We start from the raw sequence: 27,939 nt of genomic DNA, 5'->3' as shown, positions 1-27,939 counted from the left end.
CCCCACGCCATTTTTTTCCGGGATTTTAACATTCCATTTAAAAAAAAATATTATTTAAAAAAATATATAAATAATACTTGTGCCTCCAAAAAAGACAAACCAAGTACCTAATCCCTTCTAATATAAATAGATATGCTATTATCAATAAAAAAAACACAAAAAAAAACATGTTTTAATTTTTTTTTATTAGTTTCACCCACCAAAGTGTGGCGGATTGAAAATGTCGAATTTACTGTCTAAAAGCACTGTTGTCGAATTTCCAAACTTCAATTGAATACACTTTGGTCGAATTGCAGCACTTGTATCATTGCAGAAAAGTCGAATTTGACAAAAGTCGAATTTCAAAAAGTCGAATTTTGAAAGTCCGTTTTTTGGACGGAAAGCACTGAATTGCATTGACGATTTTTTTTTTTTTGGGCGAAAAATTCCCAAAATTCGACAATTTCGGGAATTCGACCGCAATTGCATATACCCCTTAGTCTTTCCGGGTAAGTTTTGTGATCTAGACCATGCACCATTTTAGTTTCCCTTCTTTGTAAAGTCTCTATTGTATTTATATCCTTCTGGAGATATGGCCTCCAGAACCGAACACAGTATTCCAGATGGGGCCGTACCATTGACCTATACAGTGGCATTATTACTTCTTTATTTCTGCTGCTGATTCCTCTCCCTATGCAACCAAGCATCTGACTAGCCTTCCTCATTGCTTTGTTACATGGCTTACCTGCCTTTAAGTCACTTGAAATAGATCCCTTTCCTCCTCAGTAGTTTGCATTATAGTACCTTTGATACTATGTTTAGCCTTTGAGTTACACCTCCATGCCTCTGTTTTAGAAGCTTTAGTAAATCTACCGCTTTGTCTTGAACAGTAGAAAGGGTTAAACCTTTTGCCGCAGATTCTCTGTTTACAGTTTATGTCTTAGTAAAGATGGTTGATGAATAAAACTGTATGTACTCACAAACCTCTGATCACCGCTGCAGTGGGCCCCAGGGCAGATTTCAGTGTCAGGTTTAATTTAGCTTTTTCTGTCCAGACCATAGGTTCCTTCCAGTGAACATTAGTTTTGAAGGATCATCTAAAGGAAGATAGAGTTAAATTGGAATATAAGCTTTTGACAATATTTAACACAATTAAGAATAGAACACCCCTATTGTTTATTGTTGTTTTTGATTCTTATGAAAAGTATCCAAACAAATATCCAGAGGTAATCACCTCTCTGGACATTTGTTGACGTAAACACCAGTGGGTAACCGGCTTTATGCCAATTTTTTTTTTTGCTTGTAACTGAGGATTAAATTGCACGATTCTTCTTTGTACTATATTGCATGACTTCAATGGGCATAACAGTGTGAAAGTAATCTGTTTCAAAGAAAATACAGTATAGTGTATGGCCTTTTCTTACTAGGTTAGAATAAGACACTTCTGTTTCTAATTTCCTTCTGTGAATATCCTTCCTCATGGATCTGAAACAGGCCTGAATAAAATGATGGTAAAGTAGGTGCTGGTTATTTATTTAGTAAAATCATTATACAGCACACTGGCTTATTTTATTTCCTGGACACTTACACATGTTGTAGGGTAGGCTGTATTAGCAGCTTAGCTCTGCTTATCTGTGAGATTGTCTTGTAGCCGATTGTTGTCCGAGGAGTTGCATTACCTATACAACGTTCTTGTTCAATTGATCAACCAAGGTTAAAAATGAATATCCTCCTTTTTTGATATATGGAAGAAAGCTTTAAATGTGCGAAAAAATTAGCCCACATATTTTCCGCCTGAAAATTCAATTTCCAGGCGAAAACACATGGGATCTGCGAAAAGTCGAGGACTATGAGTCTTCGCTGCGCGATCTGGTAAAAATGCTAGCTGTTTGCGGATTTGGTCTCACCTGTCTGAGGTAGGAGAAACAGAACATCCAATAAGTACCAGAATTGGGGCTAATTGCATAGCCCCTGGGGAGGTAAGTAGCCATGGTAAATTACTTTGGCTAATTGGATACCGCCCTCTGTTGAGTTAAAGCTTTTTTCCATTTTTTTAATTAGATTTTTTTTCTTTCATTTCTTTTTCTGCTTAACATTTTATTAAGACATTTCAAATCATTAGAATTCCAAAACAGTATAATAAAAGTGCAGACAAAGAATTGTATAATGAAATGTCATTAGTTGATATAAGGCAGGTGGGGGGAAAAGAGGCCTGAAAAAGGCCAAAAATACAGAAAGGACTCACAAACTCACAATATTACAATTCCTACATTTCATATTACATGTCATCTGTATACCTTCCAACTGCAGGACAGTCCTATATCTCTGGGACTGTCCCGCTGCTCCACCAGCGTGCTGCAACACGGATGGTGTAATGGTTAGCATTACTGCCTCACAGCACTGAGGTCATGGGTTTGATTCCCACCATAGCCCTAACTGTGTGGAGTTTGTATATCCTCCCCGTACTTGCGTGGGTTTTCCTCCGCAATAATTCCGTAAGAATCGCAACTTGCGATCCGTACTGAATTAGCCCCTATGTGCGCTATATAAATAACTGGTAATAAATAAAAAAGCTATGGGAGCACACACTCAGCGGGTGAACAGAGGCCATGCACATGGCATCTATTCACACTACATGGACAGTGCTGGACATACCCCTACAGTGACGCAAACTGGGTCCTGCTTGGCCCCACCCCTTTTGCTGATTCTCCACCCTCCTTTTTCAGACGCTCACGCCTTTGGCTCTCATGGAGGTCCGAGTTACTATTCTACAAATTTGGGAGGTATGCATACGTCAAGTATGGAAACATAATCAAACAGTGTCTAGTAAATATGAGGAAATATGTTAGAAAAATTTAGGGTAGTCACGTGACTAAAAGACTCAAGTCAAATAATTTGGCATGATGGATACCATGTGGAAGATTGAAAGGTCCTAATAAATTGTAATTGAGTAAAGGGGGAATTGTGATAAAATATGGTTCCCATTTTTTACAAAAACGTTTTACACCTTTTTCTGTATCATAATAAGAATCTCTGTGGTCAAAGTTAATGAGGTCTATAAGAGTAGCTTGCATATCTCTAATTAAAGGGGTGGTTTCTTGATCCATTTACAAAGAAGAACTTTTTTTAGCCACTTTAGCAATAATAGTGAGAATAGGAATGAGATGCTTAATATTGGAAACCGCTTTCGATATATTAAAGTTAGCAAATAGTAGTGGTATATGATGAAAAGGTAGACGGAGATGGAACAACCGATTAATAATACCAAGAACCTTGTTCCAATAACTCGGCCCTTTGGACACAACCACATGCCATAAATATAATCTGCACATACTGTAATGCATTACATTTAAGGCAACAACTAGATTCCTATGGAAACATATAATGACGTTATAGGGGAGAAACATAAGCTCTGTGAAGGGTATGTAAGGTAACCTCCTGGAGCGCAGAGAGAACCTAATAGATTTGTTATTTTATCCGTAAAGTGGATGATATCACAGAAATCAGTCAGGTCTTTAGACAATGCCAGAGACAATGGTTTCTGTAATAGAATAGGGTCTATTAATTGTAGGTCATGACAGAGGTATCTAATGTGAAATAAGTTTGAGATTAGAAAATGCAAGAGTGAGTGTAGCTTGTCAATATGAGTGGAGTTTACAGCCTAAAGCCCAGTACACACTAAACGAGTCCCCACCGACACCGATATTGGCGGCGGTCGGGACCCGGCGGGGTGTTGGCATCGGCAAGTGCATCGGTGTCGTTAACGAGGACCCCCCTCATCTGTACATGTTCAGACGAGAGAGCAGTCGTTAACGATGCGCGGGAGTGCACATTGTTAATGACATTGAGTGTACACATTGGATGAGACTGTAAAAGATCTCACTCAGATTGGCCCTTCTGAGCAAGATCTTTTACTTTCTCATCTAGTGTGTATGGGCCTTTAGACTCAGAGAATTTATTAAAAGTAAATGTTGTAATTGTAAATACATGAAGAAAATGAGAATTGGGAATATATTTATCGCACAATTGTTGAAATGAGAATATGGTACCTCCCGGGTCAGAGACATCTGAAATGGCTCTAATTCCTTTGCATTGTCAAATTTAAAAAACAGGCATTGTATAAGAATGGATTATCCCAAATAGGATTATATCTAGAATTAGTGGGGTCTCTATTTGTGTTGCATAAGTATCTTCAAAAAATAAGTGACTTTAATTTTTTTTTTTTTTTTTTAGTAAATTTACATACAATTTTTTTTTTTTTTAATTGTTTTAATTCCTAGTAAAAATGGCAGTGGAAGTCCAAGTCCAGTAAACCTAGTCACTCCTGTATTTGTCTCCACATTGCCGTGCATAGCGTTAGTTCCACCTTTACTAATGCCAGACCAACATGGCCGGAGAGGGAAGTTTTAATGATTAATGGCATCAATAGTTGATTTTCTATCACTGCAAGAAACAACCTTCAAATTGGTTGTCCAACTTGCTAATATACTTCTCAGCATATTTCCTTTCTCTATATTTCATTTTCTGTTACACCCTCCTTGCTCTAATTTATCCAGACATTTCTTTATGAATACAATTCATCATGGCTTCCTGGAAGAGTCTTCCTATCTCCTTATTTAAACAGTATTTCACTCACCCATATATATCCATGTTCCACTGCCGCAATAACCTGGATTATTGTTGGGGTCTACCCGAGTCGCCACTCAGTGTAAAAGGGTCCTTGAAATATAATCCGCGTTGAGCGACCAGGTAATCCAACCCAGGTAGCTACCAGGGTCAGACCTGGCTAAGGGTGCAGTGTAAACGGCGCGACCCAGGTTATCCATCCCAGATTATGCCTAAAACCTGTTGATTGGCTGTGTATGCAGATGTCCGCCTCAAGGGAGTGTCTATGAGTGACATGCAGGGCAGACCCAGGTCCAGTGTAAACTGGACTGACCCGGGACTAACGTGGGTCCAAAGTGCAGCGTAAATGAGGTCTGACCTGGGCGTGGTTTTCGGTGGAAAAGTGGTATTAGTGTGAGTAGTTCTACTTTGAATTTGAAGCTATACTTTATATTAATGTTTGGAATCACGTCTCTGTATACAGAGATAACACCATACTTGCCTACCTGACCCTCTCCATGAGGGAGAAATTGCTCTGTTCCTGGACTTTCCTGGTAATGTATGATTGCCATCACCTGTGGTGAGCTAGGTAATTGATAAGAAAGGTGTTTCACCACAGGTGATGGCAATCATACAATACCAGGAAAGTCCAGGAACAGAGCATTTTCTCCCTCATGGAGAGGGTCGGGTAGGCAAGTATGGATAACACATGTTATTGCATAAGTGCTTTTCAGCTAGTACAATTTCTACAGGATATTTCTTAAAAGTGCTAAGGAAGTGAATAGAAATGTTTTTATACAAGTAATAACTTGTGTTTATTAGAGTTTATAAGCACTGATTGAATGTATATTATAATGTTGTGTAGTGTGCTGACGGGGAAATCAGCATAACACAACAATAAAGCTTTCAAACCTACAGCGTGTAATTATTTCTACTCAACAAATCTGAGGCTTTTAATTATGTATAATTGTGCATGGCTTATTAAAAAATTATTTTGATGTTAGTTCCCCACTTAAAATGAAAGAATAGACTAATAAGACCCACGTTTTACACAGACTGAAACCGCACGTGCCCGTTGCATAATCTTCCTTATTGCCATGCGTTTCTTCACCCATCAGTGTGTTTGCAGCAAGATCCTGGAATGAGATTAAAGGGTGGAAGTCCCACAGCCACCCTCCTCCACAAAATGATTTGCATTTTGTGCCAATGTAGAGTTTGTAAAGATTGGGACCTGTCCATCCTGTATCATGTTTGCTGACATGCTAGGTGAGGGATGTGGGAAATGAGGGGGAAGACCGTTTTTGCAACACAGAGGGCCCACTGCTCTATGCCAACGTTGTGCCATTGAACAGTGAGCGGTAGGATCACAATCACTGCACACTGCGTCATGTTGCCCCCTGCTGCCCAATGAGTCAAGTTCTGTTTTTGCACAGCAGGGTGGGGCTTTGATGAAGCAGATTGCAATCATTGCATCATGGCTCCACCAGCACTTGCCCCTTGAACTCCACCTTTGAAATATCCCACAGGGGACGTCCAAAAAGTAGGCAAGTATAATTACCCTTTTTGGTGTATTGTTAGTTCTAACTAGTTCTAGAAACAGGAGGAATTCAGTTAAATTATTTCAGAAATTAATAAATAAGCGTATGATGAATTATCCAGAATGTGGAAGGTAAGCTAGGTAGGAGCTATCCAATTATCAGGACGGTCAGCTGATAATTGTATAGTGTGTATGCAGGATCGTCAGAATAGTTTTAGCCAATAAACGCACAAAACGCTCCTGATCGGGAGAAGGATATGGAGTGAGCCGCCCACGCTATTTCGTTCCCAACCCCCTGATCCCGTTGTAGAGATCAAAATAAAGTACACACTGAGCAAGAAATTGCCCAGTGTGTAGGGGTGTGCACAGGAGGCAGTTATGTGACCGGTGGTCAGGAGTCCCATAACCGCCGCCGGTCACGCATACCCAACCCGGTGTGAACCTATCTGATGATTGCTCTTTCAAGTCGGAGCGCTTATCGGATCGGCACACACTATCGTATAGTGTGTACCTAGCTTTACTGTATCAGCTTGTTGCTGCAGATGAGAACCATGGGGGGTAATTCAGACCTGATCGTAGCAGCAAATTTGTTAGCAGTTGGGCAAAACCATATGCACTGCAGGGGTGCCTATGTAACGTGTGCAGAGAGAGTTAGAATTGGGTGGGGTGTGTTCAAACTGAAATCTAAATTGCAGTGTAAAAATAAAGCAGCCAGTATTTCTCATACGTCCTAGAGGATGCTGGGGACTCCAAAAGGACCATGGGGTATAGACGGATCCGCAGGAGCCTGGGCACACTATAAAGACTTAAACTGGGTGTGAACTGGCTCCTCCCTCTATGCCCCTCCTCCAGACCTCAGTTAGACTTTGTGCCCAGGAGTGATGGGTCACACACTAGGGGAGCTCTACTGAGTTTCTCTGAAAGACTTTGTTAGGTTTTTTATTTTCAGGGAGACCTGCTGGCTACAGGCTCCATGCAGCGTGGGAGTGAGGGGAGAGAAGCAGGACCTACTTCTTCTTAGTTTAAGGGCTCTACTTCTCGGCTGCTGGACACCATTAGCTCCAGAGGGTTCGATCACTTGGTGCGCCTAGCTGCTTGTTCCCGGAGCCACGCCGTCAATCCCCTCACAAAAGCCAGAAGAAAGAAGCCGGGTGAGTATTGGAGAAAAGAAGACTTCAGTGACGGCAGAAGACTTCAGTAACGGAGGTAACAGCAGCAGGTAATGCTGCGCTCCATGCTCCCACACACCAACGTCTCTGGCAGGGTGCAGGGCGCTGGGGGGGGAGCGCCCTGGGGGCATGTTGCTGAGGGTCTACAATGCTGGCGGGGGACATATTACGGTGCCTGGGCACAGCGTATGTTCATCCTGCCAGGGTGCCACAGGGGGGAGAGACAGCGGTAGCGCTGCGCTCCCTGCTCCCGCGCTTACCATCACCTGCAGGGCGCTGGGGGAAGGGAGCGCCCTGGGCAGCATATAACATAAAATCTGTACTTCACTGGCGGGGGGACATACTTTGGTGCCCGCCCCGCCAGTGCGCCGTGGACGGGAGAGAGTAGCAGCGGTAGCGCTGCGCTCCCGCACTCCACCGGGCCTGCAGGGCGCAGGGCGCTGGGGGGGGAGCACCCTGGGCAGCATATAACAGGTGAAATCACTGGCGGGAGGGGACATGCTTCGGTGCCCGCCCCACCAGTGCGCCGCGAACGGGAGGGAGCAGCAGCGGTAGCGCTGCGCTCTCTGCTCCCGCTCTCCATCGGCCTGCAGGGTGCAGGGCGCTGGGGGGGAGCGCCCTGGGCGGCATTTATAAAAGGATCCCGGGCGGGGGAACATACCTGGACACCGGGTGTCTTCGCCCCGCCGGGAGACCGCAGCGTGCAGGCTGCGGTCCATAGCTCCCACGCACCAACGGCTTCCGTGGGTGTAGGGCGCAGGGGGGGCGCCCTGGGCTGCGTCGGGACATAAGTAGTTATACAGGGGGTTACCCCCTGTATATAGGGTCCCCAACTAATTTTTTGTGTATTATATATTTATATGTATTATATAATTGAGCGGGCTTAAGCGCGCCGGGAGGGGGGCGGAGCTTAGCCCTCACAGAGGAGTCAGCGCCATTTTCCTCAGGTCCCCGACAAGATTTACTGTATAGTAAGAAGGAGGGGGGGGGCACAGTTTTTTTTAATGCTATATGGGTGTCATATAGCATTATGTTTACTAATGGACGCATAATCCTTGTTGTGTTACATAAATTCACTGTTTCCCTGTTTATTTTCCCACTATCGGTTAGCCGACACGTGTGAGGGCTTTGTCACAAGCTGCTGTGGGGATAACTGTCGGCTTCGCCGACGTTTGGCGGTACTTGATTAAAAAAATTAAGTATTAGCAGGTTGGTTTTGTGTACTTGTAAACAAGTAAACACGCTAGGGGAGACACAGTTGTTTGTGGATGCCCTGTCGGCATCAACGGTATTCCCTGGGTAAAAAAAATTCCAGGCCGTTATTGTCTTGTACCTGTATTTGTATGTATATATATATATATATATATATATATATATATATATATATATTTATTTATAGGTATATTATATATATTTATAGGTATATGTGGGGGGGAGTGTTATTGAAATTGTATATGTATGCTTCCCTCAGACCCCTCGGGGTTCCAAGATTATTATTATTTTTTGCCCGCTTACTATTCCTTGCTGTCGACATTTTCTCAGTTTCTGTCGACCATAACGTTCCTGGTAGATCCACATCTGAGGCATGTCAGTACATGGTCATACACATTCACAAAACATTACTGTCACTAGGGACCTGACGGGTCTGGACAATCCACTGGCGTATAGGTTATATCTATATGTATATATATGTTTATATATGCAGGGTTAGGATATGTGTGTTTTATTGTGTATTACATTATGTATATCCATGAATGCTGAGATAATGGTATTCTTCTCATGTGCTGATGGCTCTGTTGATTAAGCTCTAGATTGGCCGTGACGAGTTGGTTTTCGATCCTCTCAAGGAGTCCGAATATTATTCTCTTCCCGACGCGGAGAGAACATTACGGCAGTTAACTCCTGGTCGACGCAGAGCCCGGTCGCAAAGGATCATTCACAGGAAGCTAAGTGATATTTTATTTCTATACTTTGGCCTTATTTGCATTGCATGCACATGAGGGAGTGTTGTATTCGGGTAGGCATCCGATAGAATTACCCTACCCAGAGTGGGTAAGCTTGCTTATGTTGATTTATAACATTGCAGCAGGCTGCCGCGTGACAGCAGGAGGTGTAGCCGGGAAAAATGCTGAGGTTGTCTCCGAGAGATACTCGAGGGAGGTATACAGCTGTTTGGTGAGCCCTCTGTTCAGTCACTCTCGGCGGATACAACTGGTAAGTCTAACTTCGTGAGTTAGCCTCCTTCACAAAGGTTGGTGACGCATTCTTTTGTGGGATACAGTCGTTTTAACCAGTTCGATACCGCTCTTTTTTCCTTTTCTGTGCAGACAGTGGAAGGTTGAAAGGTAAGAGTTCTGCAGCCTTGTTAGGTTCGCAGAAGTGGATGTCGTTTTCTGTTTCCAACACATCCACCACTTGTCGCTGAGTCTATCTGGCTAGTTCCCACTCCGGTGAGCACTCGTCTACTAATTTCAGTTAGTCCAGGAATAGACTAAGACCTGTGAGTTATTTATAGAATCCAAAAGGGGAGCATTCTGAGTTACGGTTGTTCCCCTTACTGTGTTTTCTAATAGATCTTGCCGTTCCCCTATGGAAGGGGAGGTAGTAAGCTACGTCATACAGAGGTGCGTCAGGTTCAGGACATTGTCCGGTTGTCCCTGTATAAAGGTGCAAATCGTTGTTTCTCTCTGACTGTTCTTCGACACAGGGATTGGCTGTTGTTCCCATCGACACAGTTATTGGCTGTTGTTCCCATCGACACAGTTGTCGGAGGTGGGTTTCAGAGTAGATACTGTCCGGTTAATGTTCGGTGTTTTTCCTGTGGAAAGAGGTCTGAGGATCCAGAGTTGGATCAGCTTTGCTGTGACACTTCATCAATATGTTCTGTTACTAAAACAGATGGGTGCGGCCTACGAGGCCTGTTTTGGTGAGCAGGTCTACTGCTGGAGTGGCTTTCAAGGGGCCAGGTCTCACCTGCACATGCACCGGAATATAATCCTAAAGGCCAGGACATCACTCCTGTGGTGTCTGCTCGGTTCTCTCCTTCTAGAGGGATGACGGTTCGGGATCCAGGTTTAGATCCTGGTGTCCGTGCATACAGATCTCCGAGGCTGGGGAGCAGTCCTTGCAAGGGACGTATTTCCAGAGGATAAGGTTAAGTTGGAAAGCTTGTCTGCAATAAGCTTTCTTGATTTAAGAGCTATTTTCAACGAACGTATTCTTCGTGTTCGGCCCATGTTAGTTCCGCCAGACCACTTGTCAGCAGTGGCATAAGTAAGCCGCTATAACGGAACAAGGAGCAAAGCGGCAATGGCAGAAGATGCGCAGTTTTGCAGTGGGGCGTAAAGTCTGGTAAACACTATATTAGCAGTATTCGTTCCGGTGGTAAACGAAGGTGAAATAGATTTCCTCTGTTGACACGATCTCCATCCGGGAGAAATTCAGTCATCATCGAGAAGTTTTCACAGACGTGACAACTTTTTGTGGAGGGTCGCAATTGGTCATGTTGGCGTCTCGCTTCAATGAGAGGCCTCAGGGATATTGTTTCAGGTCAAGGGACACTCAAGCTATAGCAGTGGACACCCTCGTGATACCGTGGGTATTTTTAGTCGGTCTATGTGGCCTCTCCTCTTTCATTGTTCTGTAGGTGATAAACGTAAGAAGAACAAAGGTTCGGGCGATCCTCTCGGATCCGATCTAGCCAAGGAGGGTTTGCTATCCAGTTTTTCATGATTTGCTCATGGAAGATTCCTGCCCTCTTCCTTTACGTGAGGAACTGTTACAACTAGATCAGGGCGTGTATCAAGACTTGCCGCGACTGCATCTGACGGCGTGGCAGTTGAATGCCATATCCTAAGCCGGTAGGATGTTCCCAGTGAAGCCATTTCCTCACCGTTTCCGGCTAGGAAAGAAGTAATGGCGAAGCCTTACCGCCGTGGTTGGCGTAACTCTGTGTCTTGGTGTGAATCCAGGATGGTTCCTACGGAAGACTTTCAGCTAGGTCGTTCTTATCCATACTTTACAAGCCGGTGTGGATGCAGGCCTACAGTTAGGCTCCATTTCGGTGCAGTATGGCCTTATTGTTTCTTTAAAAAAAAATAAAAAATCATTAGCTGATTCAAAGTCTCTCGGTGTTACCGGGGATTTAAATATTTCGGTCGCCATTTTGGCTCAGTTGGAGAAACAGAGGCTCTGTTTGTCCGGTATGCTCCCAGCATGCTTGGGGCGACTGCAGTATGCAGTCTGTTACACGCTGAATCTGTGATACGATTTGGCATGTTTGTTCTACGGCTGGATGGCCGTTACCGAAGTCGGTGGAAGCCCATTCTAATGGAAAGATGGGCTCTTCTTGGGCGGATGCCCGAGGAGTCTCGGTGGTTCAACTTTGCCGAACGGATTATTGGTCGGGATCAAACGCTTTTGCTATGCTCTACGAGTTTGATACCCTGATTTTTGGGGACCTTTGGTTTGCTCATTCGGTGATGCAGAGTCGTCCGCACTCTCCCGCGCGTTTTGGAGCTTTGGTATAAACCCCATGGTCCTTTTGGAGTCCCCAGCATCCTCTAGGACATATGAGAAAATAGGATTTTAGTACCTACCGGTAAATCCTTTTCTCTTAGTCCGTAGAGGATGCTGGGCGCCCGTCCCAGTGCGTACGGTGTCTGCAGTTAGTGTTTTTGGTTACACCCTGGTGGTGTGTCTTCTCTGTCAGGCGGTTGCTACCGTTTTTCATGCCATGGCATGCGGGGTCTTATTTTTGCTTATGTGGACACACGGTTTGTGTTACATATTCTCTCAGCATGTGGCTGTTTTATTCATGCCGTGGGCTGGTATTCTACTGAATGCCACGTTCTACAGTGTGTTTGAGGTGTGAGCTGGTAGGACGCTCACCGTGTTTATAACAATAAATTCTTTCCTCGAAATGTCCATCTCTCCTGGGCACAGTTTCCTAACTGAGGTCTGGAGGAGGGGCATAGAGGGAGGAGCCAGTTCACACCCAGTTTAAGTCTTTATAGTGTGCCCAGGCTCCTGCGGATCCGTCTATACCCCATGGTCCTTTTGGAGTCCCCAGCATCCTCTACGGACTAAGAGAAAAGGATTTACCGCTAGGTACTAAAATCCTATTTTACCCTGCACAGAAACAACATAACTCACCCAGAAGGTCATTCCGACCTGATCACTCGCTGCAGTTTATCGCAGCGCAGCAATCGGGTCGGATATATGCGCCGGCGCTGCAGTGTGGCGGCGCATGCTGGGTGGCCGAAGGCCGTTGCATTGTAGCGATCGCCTCTGCGTGATTGACAGGCAGAGGCAGTCGCTGGGCGGGAGGGAGCGTTAAGCCGCCATTTAGGGGGGCGCGGTCCGGCCAATGCAGGTGTGGCCGGACCATGGGGGGCGGGCCGTGGCGGCTGCGTGACGTCACGCGCAGCCGCTGCAACTCGGCCAGCGGGGGGTTTCCCCCAGCCAGCCGCAGGAGCTGCGCTGGCCAGGAGTTACTCCTGAGATGCAAAGTATCGCCGCTGTGCGATGCTTTTGCATTTCTGTGGGGGCGGCACTGACATGCGGGGCGGACTAGCCCTGTGCTGGGCATCCCCCCGCATGTCTGAGTGCCTGATCGTAGCTGTGCTAAATTTAGCGCAGCTACGATCAACTCGGAATGACCCCCCCAAATCTAACTTTCTTTGCAAATGTTATATCTGTCACACCTGCAGTGCATATGGGGGGTAATTCCAAGTTGATCGCAGCAGGAAATTTTTTAGCAGTTGGGCAAAACCATGTGCACTGCAGGGGGGGCAGATATAACATGTGCAGAGAGAGTTAGATTTGGGTGGGTTATTTTATTTCTGTGCAGGGTAAATACTGGCTGCTTTATTTTTACACTGTAATTTAGATTGCAGATTGAACTCACCACACCAAAATCTAACTCTCTCTGCACCTGTTATATCTGCCTCCCCTGCAGTGCACATGGTTTTGCCCAACTGCTAACAAAGTTCCTGCTGCGATCAACTCAGAATTACCCCCATGGTTTTGCCCAACTGCTAACCAATTTGCTGCTACGATCAGGTCTGAATTACCCCCCATGACAATTCCCAGATGTGCACCAATTTTTCCTGGTCTCTTAAAAAAAGATGAAATGGAGTTTGACTGTTTATGTTTAGGCATAGCTTTAGGAGTTGTTGCTTTAGTTTGGACTCATTTTATATAGTGTTTTGTAGCTCCTCACGGCTGTCCGTTGCCTTTTTACCTCTCCCTGTACTGCACACAATAGATATGTGTTTTCTGTAATTACTGGACAGTGTTATTTATAGCCTGGGTAGGCTGAACCAGGCTGATTTTCTGAATTATGCAGGAGATATTATCAAGTGAGACCTAACTGTTGTGTGAGGCCTTTGTAAAGACGCAGTGGACTTGCCATCAATAATAGGGAAACCTTAATAAGATATTTAGTTTTGTAACACCATCCTACATTTAAAGACCTAAAATAAGACGTTTCTCCATGAATGTGTTTCTTTTACAGCAACATTGACCCTATTTTCTATCAATAGTCCTTATTGGTTTCTGACTTATTTTGCAGGTGAATAACAATGGGGTTGTGTCTTTCCTTCGAGAGGTGTCCCAGTTTACTCCTGTGGCATTTCCGATTTCTGGTGACCGTAGAGTCGTGGCTGCATTTTGGGCTGACGTGGATAATCGCAGAGGAGGGAATGTATTCTACCGGGAGACTGAAGACCCAAGAGTGTTGTTACGCGCCAGCCAGGATGTGCACTCTTACTTCCCTGAACTGCCTGACTTCAGTGCCACCTGGGTCTTCATTTCCACTTGGTATAAAGTCACTTTCTATGGCGGCGATACCACTTCACCTGTGAGTGACTTAAACTTATCAATGAGCAACTACAGATCATCCAATAGAATACATTTGCTATCCAACAGATTGTAAGCTTGCGAGCAGGGCCTTCCTACCTCTGTGTCTGTCTGTTTTTACCCAGTTTTGTTCTATTACTGGGAATAATTCAGACCTGATCGCAGCAGCAAATTTGTTAGCTAATGGACAAAACCATGTGCACTGCAGAGGGGGCAGATATAACATTTGCACAGAGAGTCAGATTTGGGTGGGTTATATTGTTTCTGTACAGGGTAAATACTGTCTGCTTTATTTTACACTGCAATTTAGATTTCAGTTTGAACACAACCCACCCAAATCGAACTCTCTCTGCACATGTTATATCTGCCCCCCATCCTCCCCCCCTGCAGTGTACATGGGGGGTCATTCCGAGTTGTTCACTCGGTAAATTTCTTCGCATCGCAGCGATTTTCCGCTTAGTGCGCATGCGCAATGTTCGCACTGCGACTGCGCCAAGTAAATTTGCTATGCAGTTAGGAATTTTACTCACGGTTTTTTCTTCGTTCTGGTGATCGTACTGTGATTGACAGGAAGTGGGTGTTTCTGGGCGGAAACTGGCCGTTTTATGGGTGTGTGTGAAAAAACGCTACAGTTTCTGGGAAAAACGCGGGAGTGGCTGGAGAAACGGAGGAGTGTCTGGGCGAACGCTGGGTGTGTTTGTGACGTCAAACCAGGAACGACAAGCACTGAACTGATCGCAGATGCCGAGTAAGTTTCGAGTTACTCAGAAACTACACAGAGATGTCTTATCGCAACATTGCGAATCTTTCGTTCGCAATTTTAAGAAGCTAAGATTCACTCCCAGTAGGCGGCGGCTTAGCGTGTGCAAAGCTGCTAAAAGCAGCTTGCGAGCGAACAACTCGGAATGACCCCCATGGTTTTGTCCATTAGCTAACACATTTGCTGCTGCGATCATATCTGAATTACATCCACTGTTGTTCCAGTTATGAAGCGTGATGGAATATGCTGCGCTATATAAGAAACTGTTAATAAATAAATAATATTTTAATAATGTGCTAAGTTTGCAGTAGGCTACATTAATAGATGCGTAGTAATATCAGAAGCTGCAATTCATGAGTAAAAAAGTGATACTTTAATCCAGGCATGTCCAAACTGCGGTCCTCCAGCTGTTGTGAAACTACATATCCCAGCATGCCCTGACATAGTTTGCTGTTAGAGAATGCTAAAGCAAAATGTTATGCCATTGATTTAACAGTAAAATTATGGAAAAAAAGAAAAACTTATATAAAACCTGTGTAAGTAAACTTGATGTAAAGTTTTGGTACAGTTCTCAATTTATCATCACCACATGTTCGAAACTGATATCACCATAAAAAGTTTCAAGATCTTGTCTGTTGTGCAACTGATTATTAATTTGTAATCAGTAGATATAGCCCTAATCATTCTAATCAGACTAGTACAGGCATTCCCAACCGCGGTCCTCAAGGCACACCAACAGCACAGGTTTTAGTGATATCCAGGCTTCAGCACAGATGGTTAAATCAAAATAACTGCAGTACTAATAAAGGCACCCGTGTTCAAGCCTGGATATAACTGAAACCAGGACTGTTAGTGTGCCTTGAGGACTGTGGTTGGGAAACACTGGACTAGTATTTCTTTATTACACTAGTAGTTACTAGTGTACGAGTCTGCCTCTGCTATAGGGCCCTAATTCAGACCTGATCGTAGCAGCAACTTTGTTAGCAGATGGGCAAAGCCTTGGGCATACCTCCCAACATGACCCTCTCCAGGAGGGACAGAATGCTCTGCTCCTGGACTTTTCTCTTAATTTATGATTGTTATCACCTATGCCGAAACACCTTTCTTATCCATTAACCCAGGGGTTAAAGTGGGAGGGAACGAGGTGGAACTGAGTTCCACCACCTGTAACGGTAGGGGGAACTAGTTCCACCATCTCCATTGCCCTGCACAGTAATTCCAACAGAAAAGCCCACCCCATCATCTGCGTCAATCGATGATACAGGCGGCACTAGTGTTACTGATGAGCTGCAGCCACCTACGCCTTCATCAGGTCCTGGTGCCTCCATGGTCCTCCTTCATGAGTTCCAGCACCTCACAAGGACCACTTTAAGCCCTGCATTAACCTGTTCAACACAGGTGTTGGCCATCCATAAATGAAGAGGGAAGTCCAGAAGCAGAGCATTGTGTCCCTCCTGGAGAGGGTCATGTTGGGAGGTATGCTTGGGGGTAATTCCAAGTTGATCGCAGCAGGAATTATGTTAGCAGTTGGGCAAAACCATGTGCACTGCAGGGGAGGCAGATATAACATGTGCAGAAAGAGTTAGATTTGGGTGGGTTATTTTGTTTCTGTGCAGGGTAAATACTGGCTGCTTTATTTTTACACTGCAAATTAGATTGCAGATTGAACTCACCACACCCAAATCTAACTCTCTCTGCACATGTTAAATCTGCCTCCCCTGCAGTGCACATAGTTTTGCCCAACTGCTAACAAAATTCCTGCTGCGATCAACTTGGAATTACCCCCCATGTGCACTGCAGGTGTGGCAGATATAACATGTGCAGAGAGCGTTAGATTTGTGTGGGTTATATTGTTTCTGTACAGGGTAAATACTGGCTGCTTTATTTTTACACTGCAATTTCAGTTTGAACACACCCCACCCAAAACTAACTCTCTCTGCACACGTTACATAGGCACCCCTGCAGTGCATATAGTTTTGCCCAACTGCTAACAAATTTGCTGCTACGATCAGGTCTGAATTACCCCCCATGGTTCTCATCTGCAGCTACAAGCTGATACAGTAAAGCTAGGTACACACTATACGATAGTGTGTGCCGATCCGATAAGCGCTCCGACTTGAAAGAGCAATCATCACATAGGTGCACACCGGGTTTGGAATGCGTGACCGGCGGTTAGGGGTCTCCTGACCACCGGTCACATAACTGCCTCCTGTGCACACCCCTGCACACTGGGCAATTTCTTGCTCAGTGTGTACTTTATTTTGATCTCTACAACGGGATCAGGGGGTTGGGAACGATATAGCGTGTGCGGCTCACTCCATATCCTTCTCCAGATCAGGAGCGTTTTGTGCGTTTATTGGCTAAAACTATTCTGACGATCCTGCATACACACTATCCAATTATCATCAGCTGATCGTCCTGATAATTGGATAGCTCCTACTTAGCTTAACTTCCACATTTTGGAAGATATAATGTGCAGAGAGAGTTAGATATGGGTGGGTTATATTGTTTCTGTGCAGGGTAAATACTGACTGCTTTATTTTTACACTGCATTTTAGATTTCAGTTTGAATACACCCCACCCAAATCTAACTCTCTCTGCACATGTTCTGTCTGTCCCCCCTGCAGTGCACATCTGCTAACAAAGTTGCTCAGGTCTGAATTAGGCCCTAAATCCAGTAGTATTGCACATTTGTGAGTGAAATGTTTTGTTATATCAAATTTGATTTTTCCAAGTTACAAAACAATTTTATTAAAACAAATAATTTTATTTCCCTACTGTATGGTTTCTTATTAGACTTCTTTGTTCATTTTATCTACTTATAACAAGAAAATACACCTGTGCTAAAGGTCACCTCTATCCAGTTTATACTTGTGCTCTTCAGTGTTCTCACTGTTATTGCTTTATATTTCTTTAGTAGCACTTGTATAAACCTTCATGGACAACTCTTGCATGTTATTTTCATGGAACCTTCTGCTTTTAAGTCACTACAGTATTTCAGACAACCGTAACTCTCTGCATGACCTCTGTTATGCTGCTTTCACAGGTAAACACCTTCCAAATCGTACTGATCACAGATGGACTCCGTTCCTTCACCATCTTTAACTATGAGACGATAGAATGGACCACGGGTCGACATGCCAGCAGTGGTGGTGACACGTATGGTAGAGGGGGCATTGCAGCGCAGGTATACCATTTCTAAATGTATGTCTTACTGATTCTCACTGTTATGGTCACTGTGGCCCTCATTCCGAGTTGTTCGCTCGGTATATTTCATCGCATCGCAGTGAAATTCCGCTTAGTACGCATGCGCAATATTCGCACTGCGACTGCGCCAAGTAATTTAACAATGAAGATAGTATTTTTACTCACGGCTTTTTCTTCGCTCCGGCGATCGTAATGTGATTGACAGGAAATGGGTGTTACTGGGCGGAAACACGGCGTTTCAGGGGCGTGTGGTTAAAAACGCTACCGTTTCCGGAAAAAACGCAGGAGTGGCCGGAGAAACGGAGGAGTGTCTGGGCGAACGCTGGGTGTGTTTATGACGTCAAACCAGGAACGACAAGCACTGAACTGATCGCAGATGCCGAGTAAATCTGAAGCTACTCTGAAACTGCTAAGTAGTTTGTAATCGCAATATTGCGAATACATCGGTCGCAATTTTAAGAAGCTAAGGTTCACTCCCAGTAGGCGGCGGCTTAGCGTGTGTAACTCTGCTAAAATCGCCTTGCGAGCGATCAACTCGGAATGAGGGCCTGTGTTTTTATGGCTGCTCCACCAACTCACTACTGTTCCCTTACAAGATCTTAATGGCTTCTAAATTTAACTAATACCCAAATTCAACCGTATTATTTTGTCCGCTCCTGTAGTAGCCTAATTTCACATTATTTAAAATATTTTAGGACAACTGCTCTTGTACTTACTATATGCCATATTAGTGCTACAATACAAAGTAAATTGATTAAAAAATGAAAGTTAAACATTGTATATGTGTATTATATAATATTGCTATAGGGCCCAGCACTGCCCTGTTGTGCCCCCCGCTGGTTACCCAGTTGTCTGATATTGAAGACTGTATTTTTGTATTTCTCTAACGTCCTTGAGGATGCTGGGACTCCGTAAGGACCATGGGGAATAGACGGGCTCCGCAGGAGATAGGGCACTTTAAGAAAGCTTTGGACTCTGGGTGTACACTGGCTCCTCCCTCTATGCCCCTCCTCCAGACCTCAGTTTTACACTGTGCCCAGAGCAGGATGGGTGCACTGCAGAGAGCTCTCCTGAGTTCTCTGCCTAAAAGCATTTTTGTTTGGATTTTTTCTCTACTTTTTCACAGGGAGCACTGCTGGCAACAGGCTCCCTGCATCGAGGGACTGAGGAGAGAGGAGCAGACCTTCTTGTCTAAGATAGGCACTGCTTCCTCGGCTACTGGACTCCATTAGCTCCAGAGGGGGTGAATGCAGGTTCTTACTGGGCGTCCACCCCCGGAGCCGCGCCGCCGTTCTCCTCACAGAGCTAGAAGAACAGAAGACAGAAGTCGTCAGGCGGCAGAAGCCTTCAGCTTCACGGAGGTAACGCACAGCACTGCAGCTGTGCGTCATTGCTCCCATACACCTCACACACTCCGGTCACTGTAAGGGTGCAGGGCTCAGGAGGGGAAGGGGGCGCCCTGGGCAGCAATATAAACACCTCTTATGGCAAAAGACAATATACATGTACAGGTGGGCACTGTACATGTATATAAAAGAGCCCCCGCCATATTTTTGTAAGTTTGAGCGGGACAGAAGCCCGCCGCCGAGGGGGCGGGGCTTCTCCCTCAGCACTCACCAGCGCCATTTTCTCTCCACAGCACCGCTGAGAGGAAGCTCCCCGGACTCTCCCCTGCTTACACACGGTGAAGGGGTGTTTAAAAGAGAAGGGGGGCACATAATTGGCGGATAACATATTATACAGCGCTGCTGGGGCAAAACATTTTGTGTTGGTCTCCAGGATCATTGCGCTGGTGTGTGTGCTGGCATACTCTCTCTCTGTCTCTCCAAAGGGCCTTGACAGGGATACTGTCTTCAGGAAAAGGGTTCCCTGTGTGTGTGAAGGGTGTCGGTACGCGTGTGTCGACATGTTTGACGAGGAAGGCTCGTTTAATGTGGAGGGGGAGTGATTGAATGTCATGTCGCCGTCGGCAACGCCGACACCGGAATGGGTGGATATGCTGAATGTCTTGAATGCAAATGTTAATCTATTGCATAAAAGGTTAGACAAGGCAGAAGCTAGGGATCAGTCAGGTAGCCAGTCCATGCCTGTCCCTGTGGCGCCAGGCCCTTCGGGGTCTCAGAAGCGCACCATATCTCAGATCGATGACACAGATACCGACACAGATACTGACTCTAGTGTCGACTATGAAGATGCAAAATTACAGCCGAAGGTGGCAAAAGGTATTCGGTACATGATTATTGCCATTAAAGAGGTTTTGCATATTACTGAAGAACCCCCGGTCCCTGACACGAGGGTACACATGTATAAAGGGAAAAAGCCTGAAGTCACCTTTCCATCCTCATTTGAACTAAGTGAATTGTGCGAAAAGGCTTGGGAATCTCCGGATAGGAGACCACAAGTTCCCAAAAGGATTCTTATGGCGTATCCTTTTCCACAAACTGATAGGATGCGCTGGGAATCTTCGCCTAAAGTAGACAAGTCGCTGACACGCTTGTCCAAAAAGGTGGCACTGCCTTCTCAGGATACGGCTTCCCTCAAGGAACCTGCTGACCGCAGGCAGGAAATTACCTTGAAGCACATTTACACTCATTCAGGTACTATTGCTAGACCGGCTATGGCGTCGGCCTGGGTTTGTAGTGCGGTTGTGGCATGGGCAGATTCCTTATCTACGGGGATTGACACCTTAGATAGGGATGCTATGGAAATGACCATAGAGCATATCAGAGATGCTGCCTTGTATATGAGAGATGCTCAGAGAGACATTTGTTTATTAAGCTCCAGAATAAATGCTATGTCTATTTCTGCTAGGCGGCACTTGTGGACCCGACAGTGGACGGGAGATGCCGATTCAAAGCGGCATATGGAGTCCTTGCCTTACAAAAGGAAGGAGTTGTTTGGAGACGGCCTCTCGGACCTTGTCTCTACGGCTATGGCTGGTAAGTTGAATTTCTTACCTTATGTCCCCACGCAGCATACAAAAAAGGCACCTCATTATCAAATGCAGTCCTTTCGTTCCAATAAAAACAAAAAGGTACGGGGATCGTCCTTTGTTGCCAGAGGGAAAGGAAGGGGAAAGAAGCTGCACACAGCTAGTTCCCAAGAGCAAAAGTCCTCCCCTGCCTCTGCAAAGTCCACCGCATGACGCTGGGGCTTCCCGGGGGGAGGCAGATCTAGTGGGGGCTCGTCTTCGGTTTTTCAGCCACGTCTGGGTTCACTCGCAGGTGGATCCCTGGGCATTAGAGATTGTTTCTCAGGGACACAGGCTGGAATTCGAAGACTTGCCTCCTCGCCGGTTTTTCAAATCGGCTCTGCCGGCTTCCCCGTCAGAGAGGGAGCTAGTGTTGGCGGCAATCCAAAAATTGTATATTCAACAGGTGATTGTCACAGTTCCTCATCTCCAGCAAGGAGAGGGATATTACTCGACCCTGTTTGTGGTTCCGAAACCGGACGGTTCGGTCAGACCCATTTTAAACCTAAAATCTCTGAACCTGTACTTGAAGAGGTTCAAGTTCAAGATGGAATCACTCAGGGCGGTCATCGCCAGCCTGGAGGGGGGGGATTGGATAGTGTCCCTTGACATAAAGGATGCTTACCTTCATGTTCCGATATTCACCCCGCATCAGGCGTTCCTGAGATTTGCAGTGCAGGACTGTCACTTCCAATTTCAGACGTTGCCGTTTGGGCTTTCCACGGCCCCGAGGATTTTCACCAAGGTAATGGCGGAAATGATGGTGCTCCTGCGCAGGCAGGGGGTCAAAATTATCCCATACTTGGACGATCTCCTCATAAAGGCGAGATTTCGGGAGAAGTTGCTGGACAGTGTGTCTCTGTCCATGAAGACGTTGCAGATACACGGCTGGATTCTCAATATACCGAAGTCCCAGCTAGTCCCTACAACGCGTCCTTTTTGGGCCTGATTCTAGACACAGACCAGAAAAAGGTTTTTTCTTCCGATCGAAAAGGTTCCGGAGCTCATAGCCATGGTCAGAAACCTCTTAAAACCAAAAAAGGTTTCAGTGCATCATTGCACGCGGGTCCTGGGGAAGATGGTGGCTTCATACGAGGCCATCCCTTTCGGCAGGTTCCATGCGAGGACCTTTCAATGGGACCTCTTGGACAAGTGGTCTGGGTCCCATTTACGAATGCATCAAAGGATCACCCTGTCTCCCAGGACCAGGGTATCTCTCCTGTGGTGGCTGAACAGTGCTCACCTGCTAGAGGGTCGCAGGTTCGGCATTCAGGACTGGGTCCTGGTGACCACGGACGCAAGCTTCCGAGGCTGGGGAGCAGTAACACTGGGAAGAAATTTCCAAGGTCTCTGGTCAAACCTAGAGACTTGTCTCCACATCAACGTCCTGTAGTTGAGGGCCATATACAACGCCCTGTGTCAAGCGGAGGAATTGCTTCGGAGAAAACCGGTTCTGATTCAGTCGGACAACGTCACGGCAGTGGCTCATATAAACCGACAAGGCGGAACAAGGAGCAGAGTGGCCATGGCAGAAGCGACCAGGATTCTACGCTGGGCGGAAGGCCATGTAAGCGCACTATCAGCAGTGTTCATCCCGGGGTTGGACAACTGGGAGGCGGACTTCCTCAGCAGGCACGACCTGCATCCGGGAGAGTGGGGACTTCATCAAGAAGTCTTTGCACAGATCACGGATCGATGGGGACTGCCTCAAATCGACATGATGGCATCCCGTCTCAACAAAAAGCTAAAGCGGTATTGCGCCAGGTCAAGGGACCCTCAGGCGGTAGCGGTAGACGCTCTGGTGACACCTTGGGTGTTCAGATCGGTCTATGGCCCTCATTCCGAGTCGTTCGCTCGGTATTTTTCATCGCATCGCAATGAAAATCCGCTTAGTACGCATGCGCAATATTCGCACTGCGACTGCGCCAAGTAATTTAACAATGAAGATAGTATTTTTACTCACGGCTTTTTCCTCGCTCCGGCGATCGTAATGTGATTGACAGGAAATGGGTGTTACTGGGCGGAAACACGGCGTTTTATGGGCGTGTGGCTGAAAACGCTACCGTTTCCGGAAAAAACGCAGGAGTGGCCGGAGAAACGGGGGAGTGGTTGGGCGAACGCTGGGTGTGTTTGTGACGTCAAACCAGGAACGACAAGCACTGAACTGATCGCACAGGCAGAGTAAGTGTGGAGCTACTCTAAAACTGCTAAGTAGTTTGTGATCGCAATATTGCGAATACATCGGTCGCAATTTTAAGATGCTAAGATACACTCCCAGTAGGCGGCGGCTTAGCGTGTGTAACTCTGCTAAATTCGCCTTGCGACCGATCAACTCGGAATGAGGGCCTATGTGTTTCCTCCTCTTCCTCTCATACCCAAAGTGTTGAGAATAATAAGAATGAGCAGGGTCAGAACAATCCTCATTGTTCCAGATTGGCCACGGAGGACTTGGTATCTGGAGCTGCAAGAGTTGCTCACAGAAGATCCGTGGCCTCTTCCTCTAAGGCAGGACCTGCTGCGGCAGGGGCCCTCTCTGTTCCAAGACTTACCGCGGCTGCGTTTGACGGCATGGCGGTTGAACGCCGGATCCTAGCGGAAAAAGGAATTCCGGAGGAAATAATTCCTACCCTGATGAAGGCTAGGAAAGACGTGACGTTAAAACATTATCACCGTATATGGCGGAAATATGTTTCTTGGTGTGAGGCCAGAGCTGCTCCTACGGAGGAGTTCCATTTGGGCCGTCTGCTTCACTTCCTTCAAACAGGAGTGACTTTGGGCCTAAAATTAGGGTCCATAAAGGTCCAAATTTCGGCCTTATCCATTTTCTTTCAAAGAGAATTAGCCTCTCTTCCTGAAGTACAGACTTTTGTGAAGGGGGTGCTGCATATTCAGCCTCCCTTTGTGCCTCCGGTGGCGCCTTGGGATCTTAATGTGGTGTTACGTTTCCTCAAGTCACCTTGGTTTGAACCACTAAAAACTGTGGAGTTGAAATACCTCACGTGGAAAGTGGTCATGTTGTTGGCATTAGCTTCGGCTAGACGTGTTTCAGAATTGGCGGCTTTATCACATAAAAGCCCATACTTGGTTTTTCACGTGGATAGGGCAGAGTTGAGGACTCGTCCTCAATTTCTGCCAAAGGTGGTCTCATCATTTCATATGAACCAACCTATTGTCGTGCCTGTGGCTACACGGGACTTGGAGGATTCCGAGTCCCTGGATGTGGTCAGGGCTTTGAAGATTTATGTGACCAGAACGGCTAGAATCAGGAAGACTGAAGCTCTGTTTTTTCTGTATGCGGCCAACAAGATTGGCGCTCCTGCTTCAAAGCAGACTATTGGTCGCTGGATCTGTAACACGATTCAGCAGGCGCATTCTACGGCAGGATTGCCGTTACCGAAATCTGTTAAGGCCCATTCCACTAGGAAAGTGGGCTCTTCTTGGGTGGCTGGCCGAGGGGTCACGGCATTACAGTTGTGCCGAACAGCTACTTGGTCGGGGTCTAACACCTTTGCAAAGTTCTATAAGTTTGATACCCTGGCTGAGGAGGACCTCCTGTTTGCTCAATCGGTGCTGCAGAGTCATCCGCACTCTCCCGCCCGTTTGGGAGCTTTGGTATAATCCCCATGGTCCTTACGGAGTCCCAGCATCCTCTAGGACGTTAGAGAAAATAAGATTTTACTTACCGGTAAATCTATTTCTCGTAGTCCGTAGAGGATGCTGGGCGCCCGTCCCAAGTGCGGACTTCTTCTGCAAGACTTGTATATAGTTATTGCTTACATAAGGGTTATGTTATAGTTTATCGGTTGAACCGTGGCTATGTTGTTGTTCATACTGTTAACTGGGTAGTTTATCACAAGTTATACGGTGTGATTGGTGTGGCTGGTATGGATCTCGCCCTTAGATTTACAAAAATCCTTCCTCGTACTGTCCATCTCCTCTGGGCACAGTTTCCCTAACTGAGGTCTGGAGGAGGGGCATAGAGGGAGGAGCCAGTGCACACCCAGAGTCCAAAGCTTTCTTAAAGTGCCCTATCTCCTGCGGAGCCCGTCTATTCCCCATGGTCCTTACGGAGTCCCAGCATCCTCTACGGACTACGAGAAATAGATTTACCGGTAAGTAAAATCTTATTTTGTGACAGTCCTGTAACACATCCCAAAAATAAGTTCATATTTTATATGATGTACATCTATGATTATGTTTACTGGGAAATAAAAGTATATCCTTTTTTTAACAGAAAATGTATAGGTTTTTCTTGCTAGCTGCGGCAATTGCTAGTCATTTGTCATGACTATTGTGCCCACAACTGTGCGCGTGCACTGCGTACGCACCCGCGAGCCATAGGATTGCATGGGTCACACGCAGGCGCGGCTAGTCCAAATTGTGATGCAGCCGCACATACAACCTGTTCGCTGGTAAGCTGATGGTGGGCGCATAATATGTCAATTTGTAAGAAGGAGGGTATATGGAAATAAGAAGGATGGAAGGAGGATGGTGAGCATGACCAATATTGAACAGCAGAAGGAACAATGGGGCAGATGTATTAAGCCTGGAGAAGGGATAAAGAAGTGATAAAGCGGTGACAAGCACAAGGTGATAATGCACCAGCCAATCAGCTCCTAACTGTCATTTCTCTAACGTCCTAGAGGATGCTGGGGACTCCGTAAGGACCATGGGGAATAGATGGGCTCCGCAGGAGATAGGGCACTTTAAGAAAGCTTTGGATTCTGGGTGTGCACTGGCTCCTCCCTCTATGTCCCTCCTCCAGACCTCAGTTTTACACTGTGCCCAGAGGATGAAGGGCACACTGCAGGGAGCTCTCTTGAGTTCTTTGCTACAGAAAGCATTTTTGTTTGGATTTTTACTTTTTCACAGGGAGCACTGCTGGCAACAGGCTCCCTGCATCGAGGGACTGAGGAGAGAGGGGTAGACCTACTTAACTGATAGGATCTGCTTCCTCGGCTACTGGACACCATTAGCTTCAGAGGGGGTGAACACAGGTTTGTCCTGGGCGTCAACCCCCGGAGCCACGCCGCCGTTCTCCTCAGAGAGCCAGAAGAACAGAAGCAAGAAGACGTCTCAGGCGGCAGAAGCCTTCAGCTTCACAGAGGTAACGCACAGCACTGCAGCTGTGCGTCATTGCTCCACATCACCTCACACACACACACTCCGGTCACTGTATGGGTGCAGGGGGGGGGTGCCCTGGGCAGCAATAATAACACCTCTTAGATGGCAAATAGGTATATACATGTACAGCTGGGCACTGTACATGTATATAATTGAGCCCCCGCCATTTTACACGATTTTGAGCGGGACAGAAGCCCGCCGCCAAGGGGGCGGGGCTTCTCCCTCAGCACTCACCAGCGCCATTTCTCTCTCCACAGAACGCTGAGAGGAAGCTCCCCGGACTCTCCCCTGCTTACACACGGTGAAGGGAGTTTAAAAAGAGAGGGGGGGGGCACATAATTGGCGGATGAAGTATAATACAGCGCTGCTGGGGAAAAGCATTCTGTGTTGGTCTCCAGGTTGTTGCGCTGGGGTGTGTGCTGGCATACTCTCTCTCTGTCTCTCCAAAGGGCCTTTAAGGGGATACTGTCTTCAGAAAAAAGTTTCCCTGGGTGTGTGCAGTGTGTCGGTACGTGTGTGTCGACATGTTTGATGAGGAAGGCTCGCTTAATGTGGAGGGGGAGTGCTTGAATGTCAGGTCGCCGTCGGCAACGCCGACACCGGACTGGGTGGATATGCTGAATGTCTTGAATGCAAATGTAAATCTCCTGCATAAAAGATTAGACAAGGCTGAAGCTAGGGATCATTCAGGTAGCCAGTCCGTGCCAGTCCCTGTGGTGCCAGGACCTTCAGGGTCTCAAAAGCGCCCCATATCCCAGGTCGCTGACACAGATACCGACACAGATACTGACTCTAGTGTCGACTATGAGGATGCAAAATTACAGCCGAAGGTGGCAAAAGGTATTAGGTACATGATTATTGCCATAAAAGAGGTTTTGCATATCAAGGAGGAACCCCCTGTCCCTGACACGAGGGTACACATGTATAAAGGGAAAAAGCCTGAGGTCACGTTTCCGTCCTCATTTGAGCTAAGCGAATTATGCGAAAAGGCTTGGGAATCTCCGGATAGGAGACTCCATGTTCCCAAAAGGATTCTCATGGCGTATCCTTTTCCACAGAAGGATCGGATACGATGGGAATCTGCGCCTAAAGTAGACAAGGCGCTGACACGCTTATCCAAGAAGGTGGCACTGCCTTCTCCAGATACTGCTTCCCTCAAGGATCCTGCTGATCGCAAGCAGGAAATTACCATGAAGCACATTTACACACATTCAGGAACTATAGTTAGGCCGGCCATGGCGTCGGCCTGGGTTTGTAGTGCTGTCGTGGCATGGGCAGACTCCTTATCTATGGAGATGGACACCTTAGATAGGGATACCATTCTAATGACCGTGGAGCATATCAGAGATGCTGCCTTGTATATGAGGGATGCTCAGAGAGACATTTGTTTACTAAGCTCTAGAATAAACGCTATGTCTATTTCTGCTAGGCGGCTCTTGTGGACCCGACAGTGGACGGGAGACGCCGACTCAAAGCGGCATATGGAGTCATTGCCTTATAAGGGGGAGGAGTTGTTTGGAGAAGGCCTCTCGGACCTAGTCTCTACTGCTACGGCCGGTAAATCGAATTTTTTACCTTCTGTTCCCCCGCAGCATTCTAAGAAGGTACCACATTATCAAATGCAGTCCTTTCGTTCCAATAAAAACAAGAAGGTACGAGGATTGTCCTTCGTTGCCAGAGGTAAAGGCAAGAGAAAAAAGCTGCACTCAGCTAGTTCCCAGGAGCA

General features: G+C 46.3%; 1 protein-coding gene across 8 annotated transcripts in view; it reads left to right on the top strand.

Moving 5' to 3' along the window:
- Positions 1-27,939, top strand: part of SNED1 (sushi, nidogen and EGF like domains 1) — a 233,832-nt gene that overhangs the window by 68,469 nt on the left and 137,424 nt on the right. For all 8 annotated transcript variants that reach the window (XM_063915762.1, XM_063915763.1, XM_063915765.1 and 5 more), the window contains exons 2-3: positions 13,865-14,152; positions 17,958-18,098. In XM_063915762.1, coding sequence (XP_063771832.1) covers positions 13,865-14,152; positions 17,958-18,098 — 429 coding nt within the window. The remainder of the gene's footprint in view (positions 1-13,864; positions 14,153-17,957; positions 18,099-27,939) is intronic.

The sequence above is a fragment of the Pseudophryne corroboree genome, chromosome 4 (assembly GCF_028390025.1).
Source record: "Pseudophryne corroboree isolate aPseCor3 chromosome 4, aPseCor3.hap2, whole genome shotgun sequence".
Lineage (NCBI taxonomy): Eukaryota > Metazoa > Chordata > Amphibia > Anura > Myobatrachidae > Pseudophryne > Pseudophryne corroboree.
Note: the sequence above shows the minus strand (reverse complement) of the source record. Positions and strands in the feature narration are given on the sequence as shown.